General features: G+C 38.2%; 1 protein-coding gene, 1 non-coding gene and 1 pseudogene across 2 annotated transcripts; all 3 read right to left on the bottom strand.

Moving 5' to 3' along the window:
• Positions 1–1,605: 1,605 nt before the first annotated feature.
• LOC122641364 lies at positions 1,606–3,196 on the bottom strand (annotated as a pseudogene).
• Positions 3,197–3,270: 74 nt separating this feature from the next.
• On the bottom strand, positions 3,271–3,342 carry TRNAW-CCA. Its single transcript has one exon. It is a non-coding gene; the product is annotated as a tRNA-Trp (tRNA).
• Positions 3,343–3,461: 119 nt separating this feature from the next.
• On the bottom strand, positions 3,462–4,073 carry LOC122643588. The gene has a single exon (XM_043837202.1). It carries the CDS (start codon positions 4,071–4,073, stop codon positions 3,462–3,464), a length of 612 nt encoding a protein of 203 aa, XP_043693137.1.
• Positions 4,074–12,875: the final 8,802 nt, after the last annotated feature.

Below are 12,875 nucleotides of genomic sequence, written 5' to 3'. Positions count from 1 at the left end.
ATAGTTATCTTAAATATAATGAAATAAGATTTATTTCCAAATCTACATCAAATCAAAGATGTCTGTCTGAACAATAATTTACTACCACAACCCAAGACCCTTCCCTGGTTCATTCAGAGGAGTTGGAATCATGCAGATAACCAGTGTGAAGAAAACATGTAAAGGACTGAAAACAACTAAGAAAACATAATGGAATATTGGGATCAGCAAACAACAGATAATGGAATATTGGTATTAGTAATTAGAACAGACCTACAATTCAGAGACTTCAACAAAAAAAACATGCACAGATGATGTTTGGGATTAGTAAACAAAACAACAATGGAATATTAGAATTATTAATCAGAACAGACCTACAATTCACAGACTTGCACATCAAAACATGCACACGTGATGTTTCAATAGACCACACTACACATCCACCTACCTGCATGAAGGGATATTGAATTGTTTGGAACAGAGACTGAAGCTAAATATTAAGAGCATTTCTTTGGAAGGATTTAAATAAACAACAAACAGGAATTGAATATGAGATCAATGCGACTGAAGAAGGTATGACTGGACAGAAAATTTGATGCTTTGCTCACTTGCCTAAAGAATATAGTCATAGAAAACGTCAATAAGGTACATGGTATCAGGATCGACATGATGGGCTACAATAAAATCTGTGATGCTTAACCTAAGCATCAAACTCAGCTCGCAGGCAACAAAAGAAAGCTCCAACTTAAACCATCGATGGACCCAGATGTAAGGTCTTTGGTCCACCGTAAACCTGTTCTATATCCCACACTCCTCAGCTCAATCCCATCAATACATTATTTATTGAAAATTGAGAAACTTATGCTAATCAAATTCCCACTTTAAGAAAACCATGTTAAATAGATACACTGCCGTCAATTAAAGCATGTCCTAGAACTTGCAGAGAATGAAGTTGCTTGAAGTCAAATATATCCTTTAATAGAAGTACATATTTTATTAAGGGATAAGAGGCTCAAAAGGGGAGGGGGAAGAAAATATCCCCCAAATGAGAAACACAATATACATGAGGAATAAAAAGTAGGCAGCATTCGCAAGGTGAGGTTGCCTTGTGCGCAGAAAAGAGTCACTAGTGCAAGTGTGTTAAAGAGGGAGGCATGTAAAATCAATTGTAATGTTATTGAAACCAAATCACATTGTATTTTAAAGTTGGGATAACTTTTCCCAACCGAGTTAGTATCTCTATCGCATGCACAAGACAGTGTGCCTTGGGAAATTCTAACTGAACAAAAAGTGAACTAATACACAAACTTAGAAGCCTACAACATAATTCCAACTTTGCAAAAATCAGTGTAGGAAATATCTGTAAACTCTACAGAAATGGAGAAGCTCCTAACAATTAAGGTAGCAACAAGATATGACAATCTGAGATGGCTTATCTCCAATACAGAGATCATAACATCATCAAGGTAGAAGGAGGAAAAGAAAGCAACATGACATCAATCACAGCAATTAAGGTAGCAACAAAATATGACAATCTGAGACGGCTCACCGCCAATACAGAGATCCTAACATCATAAAGGTAGAAGTGCGGGAAAATAAAAGCAACATGACATCAACTGAAACAGATATCCAACCAAAATAACATCCTGCCTCAGTAACTTAATGTAATCTAGATGCCAAAGATATCTTTGTAATGGAAGAAACAAGTGCAAATATGATGAAATATTTTCTCAAAATCTGCCATTTTTTACACAACCTTGGCCAAATGTTAACCTCTCTTATTACCATGGTCTTAATAACTGAAGCATACCAAATAAACTTCCCTACTGAGGCAAAGCTTCTTCAACTTCCTTCCACAACTCAGCAGTCTTAGCGAATCTCTCCTTCATTTGGCCAACAAGTTCTCGTGCCTCTTCAACCTTTGAAATGCTCGCAAGCCCATTCACAAGTGTCGTCATGGTCGAGAAGTTTGGGAACCAATCCTTCTCCATGCTTTCCTTACACACCTTTAATGCAACATCAAAGTCCTTGCCTTGGCAAAGGTAGTGAATCAATGTATAATAGCAATAACTATCTGGGACACACCCCTTGCTCGGCATATCATCAAATAGCCTCTTCGCTTCCTCTAAATCCCCCTCCTTACAGAAGCCATGAATGAGGTGGCAATAAGTAACAGAATTAGGCTTCATGCCCCTTGTTAACATACCTTCAAACAACGCCTTAGCCTCAGCAGATTTCTTCAATTTGCAGAGACTTTGGATCCTAATATTATAAGTACTAATATTAGGATCAGTATCATGTTTTTTCATCAATTCCAACACTTTCCCAACGTCTTCAAACTTCTCCTCTTTATAAAACCCCGCAAGCAAAGTACCAAATGAAGTAGTATTCGGTTTACAACCTCTCCGATCCGTCTCAGCTAAAATCGAGTAAGCCGAACTAGATGAACCCGACTCACAGAAGGCTTTGATAACGGTATCATACGTATCTAAATTAGGCTTAATTCCATAAGTTTGGGGGAATTCCATGAAAATTCGACTTACCTCTTCGTACATTTTTGCGACAATGCAAGCAAACAGGGGGGCATTGAGGGATTTGGCTGAGCGAGGTATACCCAATTCGTCCATTTACTTGAAGGTGCGAATAGCGTGATCAAGCATTCCAGATTGGCCGTAGAGGACAATGGCATGAGACATGAAACGATCGTTTCGGAGATCGGGGCGGGATTTTAATTCATCAAGATAGAAGCGGATAAATTCAAAGGATTTAGATTGAGAGAGTTTGGAGACCGCAAGGGAGAAAGCAACGCGATCAAGGGGTACTTCAGGGGTGAGAGAAGCAGCGCGGCATATGTCAAGGATTCGTTCAGGGTTTTTCTCAGATTTCAAGAGCCCCAGAGCAGCTCGAGTTTTTTGTTTGCTGGTGAGAACAGAAGAGTCTGGGCTAAAGATCGATGAGAAATAACGACGGTGGATAAAAAAATTTTGGCGCAAACGAAATGCGGAAGCCATGAATTTTAGATTTAATGGTTGTGATGTTGGTGTTTACAGAGAGAAGCTTGGGATTTGAATGATGTTCATAATAACCATCAATACAATCTCTGTAGAAATGAAGAAAGAGAAATGGAGGTTTTCAGAGTGCCATTGAAAATAAATCCCGGGTTGCAGAAAATGATTCTAGGGCTTTGACTAGAGACACAGAAGGTATAGCGATGGGGTTTAGCGGCTTTAGGCCCAGGCCCCCAAGGGTTTTAGCCGTGGGAAAAAAATTATTGGATCTTGTCAAGGGATTTGAACCCAACGTGACTCGAACACACAACCTTCTGATCTGGTGTCAGACGCGCTACCATTGCGCCACGGATCCTATGAAAAACTTTAATGACGATTAAAATTCTGAACCTAATAAAAACTAAGATAATTTTCTTTTTTTGGAAGTGGAGCATGCATGTTCTTTTTTTGTTTTTTTTTTAATAAGAAGGAAATTTATTGAACTAAAGAGTCATCACAAACATTGGCTTCACTCTCACAAAGGTGAAGAAGCCAAGGAGAGGTAAGAGGCCAAACAATCGGAGATTCAACCGAAAGGGCCGACCTGGCCAAGGTATCAGCCACTGTATTGGTAGTCCTTGGAACAAAAGAAAAAGAGCAATCATCAAAAGATTTTCGAAGTTGAACAATATCATGATGAATACTGATAATGGCAAGCTCCGAATCAGAAGAGGATAATTGCTTGATTAAAGGATAACAGTTTGATTCCACCAAAACTTTCTTAAAGCCACCATTAGCAGCGAGAAGAAGGCCGGAGCAAATGGCAATAGCCTCGGCCATGAAAGCTAAATCACAGAGAACACCCACCGAATAAGCTAAAAGAGGAATACCAAGATGATCCCTTATAATATTGCCAATGCCACCTTTCTTAGTTCCTTTCGTCCAAGCTGCATCAACATTCAATTTGACCCATGAAGGTGACAGAGGTATCCAATTAATAGCTTGATTGGATTCCGAGATGTAAGATGAATTATTACTTTGATCAGTATCAGAACCAGAGGGTGGGTTATTGACAAGCTGGAATTCATGGAACGCCTTCTCTGCCATTCGAATAACTTCCGTTGGCAACCAAGAACGATTTTTAAAGATGAGATCATTCCTAGCTCTTCCGATATACCAAAATAAGAATGAAGCTTGAGAAAAAAGATGTTGTGCCAACTTCTTATCTACAGAAAATAAAGGATCCCAAGCTTTAAACCAATCGCTCATAGTGGCTTCGATTGGGAAATTAATTTTTTGAGAGAGAGACGAGCCGAACCAAACAGCTTTTGAAAAAGGGCAATTGAGGAAAATATGGCCCACTGATTCCAAATCTACTCCACATCTTAGACAGGAAGGATTAATAGGAATATTTCTAGAAAAAAGGCCAGCACCAGATGCAATCCCATCCGCACAACACTTCCATAAAAAGAGCTTAATTTTAGGAAGAGTGTTAGCATGCTAAATGCGCTTCCAAAAGGATTCAGTCATCAAATGGAAAGCTTTAACAGATGAAGAAGAACTGGGCCGGTCACTTCCATAAAAAGAGCTTAATTTTAGGAGCATGCATGTTGGTATGAGAAGAGTGGGAGTTATGATGCGTCAAATGTGGGGGATTTGTCTTTTCTACCCCTTCAGAGGGTTATGAGAGGGGGGACAAGATTGTGCATGGAACCTTTTGCCATTTTTGTTCTTCATTTCCCCATTTATGAATTTCAATGTAAATCGTATTCACATTGGGTTAACCTTTTAGGTTGGTGTGATTACACTTTCATCAAAATGTAAATCATATTCACATTGGGTTTCTACTTAAAGTGTCAATTGGTTGGATCGATCATGGTTGGTTTTGATTGAGATGACCTAGACATTTAACACATATTAGGGAAACGCAAAAGCGAATGATAACCTTATTGATCCTCAAAATCCAAATTGAAACCAACTATTTATTGGTCGATCAGTTTTTTTTTTTTTTTTTTTTTTTTTCGACACCTTAAATTGAGTTCTATAAGTCAATATACAACCTATATGTGTTTTTTTTCTGAGAAAATAATAATTTATTATTGAAAAAAGTGTAGGATATTTCTCACACAATGATCTTTGCAGCTAGATAATTTAACCTCCGTAGCTAAGTTATGGGCAGGTAGAATTAAAAGTCTAGATTGTTTAGTTATGGTTACAAACCAACATAACTTAATTAGAGATTGAATATCAAAAAGTAAATGAAAAAGTTCCCAAAGCTAAGGATGCCGCTCTTGATCCGTCAACTAGTTCTTCACCTCCTCCGAGTCAGTCTAGATTGCTAGGTCATTGCATTCCAGTAGAAGTACCCTTTCGAGTCCTTCCTTGACTCCTCTGAGCTCCGTTTTCTGGGCTGTTCCTGCAAATCCAGAGTTCATACAAGAAGCAACAATTTCATTTTTATGTATGATCAATGATCCCCATCCTCCCCTTGTTGTGGAGGAGTCAAAGCTGTCGTCTGAAATGATTAAACCAGATTCTACAGTGTTTAGACTTAAATAATAGTCAATGTTAGGTTTCATCCCTTTCTGTAAGCGATTGTCCTTTTGGCTGTAGTTGTGTTCTCCTGTTCCAACGGTCAACAGTTTGTTGTCCTCAATCCATCTATCAATCTGTTTCATAACAAAAATTGGGCAAAACTATTTACCCTGAAAAACAATACTGTTCCTGCTTTGCCAGATAAAATATAGAGTGTTGCTGGCAATAAACAACCTATATGTTGATTTCTAATAGTTCTAACTAAATAGAATAAAATGATTAAATATATATAAATAAATAAAAGGAAAGAGTTTTCAAGCCGATAGAGGAGAGAAATGAAGGGTGGTGATTTGAAGGGAGGGGTGTTTGATCACTTAATCAATATGGGGATGAGAATTTGATGCTCGATTGCTCCCGACCACCTTTGACCGTGGAGCATTTTGTCAATAAATAAATACCAAGAATTTTATGTTTTTATTTATCATTTCAATCCATTTCGTCCTACTATATTTGGCCATATCGAAATTAAACGATTTTGAGATCCTAAAATCAGAAAATGAAATTAAACCTACAAATAATTTGGTTGGACCTATTTCTTTTTTTCCCCCATTAACATTTAGCCAATCTTTCAGTCTAGCTTCCAAAGTAACACCCTCAATTGTGAGAGGGCCAAAAAGCCCATCACATTTTACTATAGAGGTATCATTCCTAATTATAGACTATGAAGGGTAAATTGAGAGGAATTATTAACAACATTGGGAGTTCTTTGCCAAGTGTTATACCCAAATATAACTACCCAATTAGATTATGCCACTTAATCAGAGGACCCCAGTCCCACAATAAACGAGGATCACCGAATCACTTCTGTGACCTATCCTAATAAGGAGCCCACCATAAACGGCACAATGCGCCACGTTGACATAGAGTAATCCCTCCTTGCGCCAACCCATTCCTTTAACAAAACTATAAGAAAAGCACCCCATGATCCCAGCGAATCAGGGATCACACTCCTAAGGGGACTCTACCAAGCAATCTCCTTACCAAAGATGAAACCTGTCATCTTGGGACTCTCTTCTTGACCGCCTCAGTTGACCACAAAGTCTATATATGCTCTGGTATAACGACATACAAACCATCTGCATTATTCTCAATTGTTGCTTAAAGAGATTTGACTTAGGTATCGAAGAGTCTCTACTGGTACAAACCGACTCTTTGGTGTATTCCCTACTCTTCTGTGTAGGCTACGGTGCAGGAGGGCAACTTGCGAAGATTTCTTGGCGCAACACCAAGGATTGCTGAATATTTGCATTAGTAGATGGAATCATACCATGCAACATTGCCAAAATTTCTTGAGGCAGATTTGTTGTCCATCTTCTGGGTTTTTTTTTTTTTTTGGCAACTGAGCATTTATTCAGAGGAACGGGGTTTACACATGGTATCACCTTTGCAAAGGTTGATTAACCATGAAGAGGAAACCGGCCAAGTTGTCATACCCGTAATAGACAATGCCTTCCTGGCCAAGGTATCAACGACAACATTGCTTAACCTTGGAATATAAACAAACTGGCATTTACAAAACATAGTAGACAGGTAGACGATGTCCTCAACTATGGGGAGAATGTATATGGGAGGAGAGGAATCCTTGCCACGAGAAAGAAGATCCAACAACTCTTTGCAGTCCGACTCTACCATGATGTCCTCAATGCAATCACCCAATGCGTGTAGTAATCCAGACCTGATAGCCAAAGCTTCTCCTTGAAGAGGAGTAGTAAAATGCAGGGGATCCGATACCGTCAGAGTGCAGAGTCCAGTTGAGTTTCTTACATTGGTAGCCCAGTGAACTATCATATGAGCTGGCAATATAGTTCATTCCGTCATGTATTGAACTTACATTGTAAAGTAGTTTCTGGGCAAGTCTATGCGGCAAGTTACAAGAAACCTTTAAGTGGAATCGGCAACAGAATTGTCTCCATCGATCCCAATTTTGATTACATTAGAATCGGTTAAGAATCAATTAAAAATGGCCAGAAATGCTTAAAATCCAAAAATAGATTGATTATTTGAATCGAGAATTGGCTTGAGTTGGGAATCAGGAATTCGATTGAATCGATTCTGATCCGATTTAATTGGAAGCTATGATTCAATTCCGATTCTTAGAACTATGATTACAAGAGTCATTTTATAGGAGGATGCTTGGATCGATAAAAAAATATTATAAAATATTAAAATCAGGGTTCGATCGATAAAAAAAATATTAATAAAATACGAAAATTGATTCAGATCGGTCAAAAATTCAAAAAGTCGGTTAAATCCCCAAAATATCAGTCAAAAAGCGCCCCAAAAATGATGAGTATCGGATTCGATTAACCGATGCAACCGAGTTGACCGATCCAAGAATACGTTGCTAGATCGGTCTAATCTCGGGATCGGTCAGGGCCGATACCGAACCAATCCGAGATTAATAACCATGGATCGTGGCTCATTGTCATCCAGCGGAAGTGTCCGGACTCTGGATAGACTGAAGAAAAACTATAGAAATGCACCAGTAATTTACTGAACCATTTTACCAAAAACTCGTAGTAGGAAACGAAGTAACAATGGCAAAATGAGTAAATATGGATCACGCGGTTCACAGGCCTCCAGCAGTTAAGCTAGGCCTTTAAGCATACTGTGATGGATGTTTGAGATTTTCGGGCACTGGCTCGAACATGGAAATGGAGATGCGACAGAAAATGATGATGGATCTTTTTCTTCTATTGATCATGCTATCTAGTGTGAGAGCTTGGACTGGAGAAATCCATGGCAGAGTAGTCTGTGACGTATGTGGGGATTCTTCTATAGGACCTGAAGACCAATGATTTGGAAGGTAGGTTTTGTTTCTACCTTTTCTTGTCCATATTCACCCAAGTTTTATACGAAATAATTACTCTTCGCATGCTCACTAAAATTGTGTGTTCTGCTAAAAATTGAATCCTTTGTTGGGTAAATGGTGTTTCTGGTTTTGCATTGGGAGGTCTATCGGGTGGTCGGGTGGTTTAGGGGTTTTTGAATTGGTCACGAGTATTATTGGATTGGTGGTTTTTAAAATCTAAGAGTAGATTGGGTAACACTATCGTGATTTTGGTTGTTGTTGTTGTAGAATTGATATTTTGATATGATATTGTTGATCATAATTATGGTGATCATGAATTGGACTCTTAGATTTGATGGTTATTGAAATTTTCTTCTGAGAAGTTATATTTTGTGCATGAAGGATTCAAACCCATCTTCTAATTTTGCTTTCGAGGTGTTCTCTTTTAATGGGTTTATGCAGGAATCATCTATGCTTATTCGTTGGCTGTAGTTTTATACTTTAGAGAAATTCATTTCAACTTCATGTGGATTTCGGGTTTTGGATGTTATAGAATCGCGGTTCTTGGCGGCTTGGTTGCTGGCAGCTACCGTAGGGTTGGATAAAGTTCATTTTGCTCTGATTTGCCAAGTAGACACTGGGAACCACGGAGTGGGAAAGAAATTATGAAGTGAACAGTTTGATTATAATCCAAATTATCTGGGGTCTATGCAATTGTAGAGGATGAAGTGGTTTCTCCCTTTTTTCTCTCCTTTTCTATTCTATTGAAAAATTTATCCATTTAAGATGCAGTAATTCAAGTTATTAGAAAGGAGATTTGTGGTGCAAGTTGAAGGTATTTGAAAGAAAAAAGGGCAGACGGCAGAAGACATTGCTTGTGTTGAACTAATGAGACAGAGAGGACTGTTGATTTAATGAAATTCATGGTCTTAGAAAGAGTGGAGCAGTAAGAAGGATTTGTATTTTGGTACTGAATGAAGAGGACTGTTGATTTAATGGAAGTCATGGTCTTAGATAGATTGGAGTAGTAAGAAAGATTTGTAATTTTGTCACTGAGTGAATAGAATAAGGCTTCATTCAGTTTGCATGAGTTCAAGATTGTTGAATTGCCAAACAACCTGATTCTGCCCTTCCTCCCTGTCCAGCTGAGTCAGTCTCCACTCCAGGTTAAACATAAGTCTATATACACTCGTCTACAAATTTACAAATACAACAGGTATTCATAAACTCTGTACTTTATTGTTGAGCAGTGTTATGGAATTACCAAACTTTGCCGATAGCAAGGTTTAAATTTAAAGGAGATTCACTACTTTTAGGATTTTGTTTTGGTTTTGAGGGGTGATTCGAGTGAAAGTCAAAATGATAAAAGAAAAAGAAATTTCTTCTGCAATAAGACACAATGGAGAATAATTAGAGAATAGATATTAGACAAGAAGGGACAGGGAGGAAAGGTGGAGGATTTGAGGATAATATAGAACAAATTTGATGTGATGAAGTATAGAGAAGTTGGATATTCTGGCCTTTGGTCCAAAATCTCAGCAGTGTTTTGATCAACTTTTCAATTTCAAGTCAGACTAATTGCTTGGTATGAAGGTAATTTTTGTGTGCATTGCATTGGCATGAAGATAACTTCTATTAAATTTTCATTGGGAATCGGTATGAAGATAATCAGATTTGTTCAATGGTATTTTCAAGTATGGTGGTTAAATCAGTTGGTAAACTCTGGTGATGGTTGATATGCTGATGGATATCAAATGGCTAAAATGGTTAGAAAATCATAATTCAAAAAGGCAGCATGAGGGACATTTGGTGTGATTTACCCGTTCAAAAAACAGAGGACATGTCCCAACTGATGCAATAGTTATACTGGCAAATCTTCAAAAAGGAAAAAAGATATATTGGTAAAAGTTAGGGTGCCCTCCTTTTATCATTAGTAGCCATCCAATTTTAATAATAAAATACCTCCAAGAACTCTGGACAAACTATCTTATTTAACTGCCGTTCTTGATATCCAATATTAAAGTCATCAGTATGAAACCAGAGGCGTTTATCCAACCTTATCAACACTTTGCTAACTCCCATAGCCTTAATTGACCCTGCTGTCTTTTCAAATCCTGCAAGCCTAAAACCTTTAATCAGCCAATGACAAGCACAACAACCGTAGTTTGTAAACCCAATTCATCACCTAACCCTGATCTGCATTGTTCCATGATCCTGCATGAACTACATAACTGTGCCAAAAACTCATCATCTCCTACTAGCCTACAAATCACTAAATTGTTCTTATTCAGTTAAAGAAAAAGGTGCAAGATATTTGGCTGTCTAGGGGATACCATTTTAGCATTTGGTGTCATGAAGAAATAACAGGACTCTAAGGAATCACTCAGGACTTTTATCTTAGTTAAACTGATCTGCATTCAGGTTTGCTTATCAGTTACCAGCATTTTTTAAGGTGATGTGTTTATATATTGGACTTGTATCTTCTCTTTAAGACCGGGGTTGGATTTCTGACTGTAGATATGTTATTATTTTAAAATCAGATTGCTTATTAGTATGCTTGTTCAATCAATAAGCCTGAGAATTTTTACTTATGCATGACTCTCTTGACCAGTGGCATATATAGTCCCTGTTCAAATAATTTTATGAGAAGTATTAAGTGCTTATGGAAAAGCATTTACTGAATGCAAGAGTTGAAGTAAATGTCTTCCAAAAGGTGCAAAGCTAAATGTTAGAGAGGGACAGGCTGGTCTCTTCTCTTCTTTTAAGTGAAATTCCTCCCTTTCTTTCTTCTCAAAAAGAGTTCCATGCTCGAGTGCTTACATGATTGATGCTGAATGTATTTTACAGTGAAGTATTTAATTCGCCAAACTGACTTATTAGTACTTTCATAAAATTAAGTTGTATTAGAATTGGTTCCAGCATTGGTGCTTTGACTGTGGTTCCAGCACAAATTGTATGCCCTTGAAAAACATACTGTTCTCAGGCTCAGGGAACTTTCTGGTAAAGTGTCTCGAAATCCACTGCGATGAAGCATCCAGTCATTCACACTCATGGTTCTAAAAATTGAACCAGAATCCACGGAATTGGCTGATCCAAATTGGTATTGACCAGCACCGATTCTGTGCTTGCTGATTCCGACCGAGTCCGATTGATTCCCACTGATTCCAGCCGATCTCAAGACGATTTGAATCAGAATCGATGGAGACTGATCTCATACCCAATTCTGAGTTTTTAAACCTTATTCACACTCGACTGTGTAGGGTGTTTTTTTTTTGGGTAGTTTACACATACCACCCCTGAGGTTTAACGAAAGTATAATTTTACCCTACAGTTTTGGATAATTCTGCATACCCCCCTGAGGTTTTCAAACGTTAACACATACACCCATTCCGTCAGTTTATGACTAACAACGTTAAAAAAATGATGTGAACTGACAAAATTACCCTTGCAAGGAAAACAAAAAAAAAAAAAAACAGCAACTCATCTTCCCCATATGATTTGGGGAAGATGAGTTGCAGGCTATTTCATGAGCAACTCGATTGAGGTTTCCAAACATTTAAACTACAAGACCACAATTTATTATACAAATTAACAAGGACTACTGGACAAATAGTAAACAACCCAACAACAAAGCATAATAAGAAAAATCCAAGCTTCATTCAACCAATCTTAGAGAACACTATAGTAGAGTAGAGTAGAAGAAGTTTGTCAAATAATGCAGCCATTGGAAATGGAAGAAACGGACCTTCTCATTCAAGGGGAGACATTTCGACTGAACATAAGCGTCAGCATCAAAACCGCCACTCATGAACAGGTGAAGTAACTGGTCAAGCTGTTGTCCATTCTCTAGAACGCTGCCATTGACGACCTTCCCCGAGGCCATCGATCCCCTCGACCGGGACGTCTTCGCCGACGCCATTTCTCTTCTGAACTTTCAGTTTCAAACCAGAATTCGATCTGCAAAAAATCAGCCGAGAATTGGGGATTTAGTGAAAACAAGGAAAACCCAACTCTGCTCTTCTTAACCCCCTTCTACCATGCTTCGAAGAAAAAAAAGGTGTCAGGCCAAAATTTAGGGTTTCAGATCATTTCCTTAAATCGTAATCGACCATTAATGAACTTTGAAGGAGAAGATTCAAAGATTCTGGCGATTCTATTCACATTTGTCAGCGTAGATGATACAGTACTCAAAAAACAAAGAGTGGTGAAGACGGAATGGAAGAAAGCATTAAACCCCAGGCAGAACGGGAAGGGATTGAATTAGATTCTGGGTAGAAGAAGGTTGGAATGGAGAGAGGTTATTATTGATTTCGAGTATGGGACTGGAAGATTCATTCATAGTTCTTCCCCTTTCCCCTCTTCTATCAACCGATCCGAAACCCTAATCTCAACTTCATGATCAACATGTCCTTCCATCCTTTCCCCTCTTCTATCATTCCTGTAACTCTCCTTAACCAGTCTCTCTCTTTGGTGTTCTTTCAACAACTCATCTCCTTAATCGATTTGGGGAAGATGAGTTGCAG

Source organism: Telopea speciosissima, chromosome 10 (genome assembly GCF_018873765.1).
Source record: "Telopea speciosissima isolate NSW1024214 ecotype Mountain lineage chromosome 10, Tspe_v1, whole genome shotgun sequence".
Classification (NCBI taxonomy): domain Eukaryota; kingdom Viridiplantae; phylum Streptophyta; class Magnoliopsida; order Proteales; family Proteaceae; genus Telopea; species Telopea speciosissima.
Note: the sequence above shows the minus strand (reverse complement) of the source record. Positions and strands in the feature narration are given on the sequence as shown.

Excerpts from the sequence above, each read along its gene's own strand:
- LOC122643588 (XM_043837202.1), bottom strand. The coding sequence starts at position 4,073 with ATGGCAGAGAAGGCGTTCCATGAATTCCAGCTTGTCAATAACCCACCC.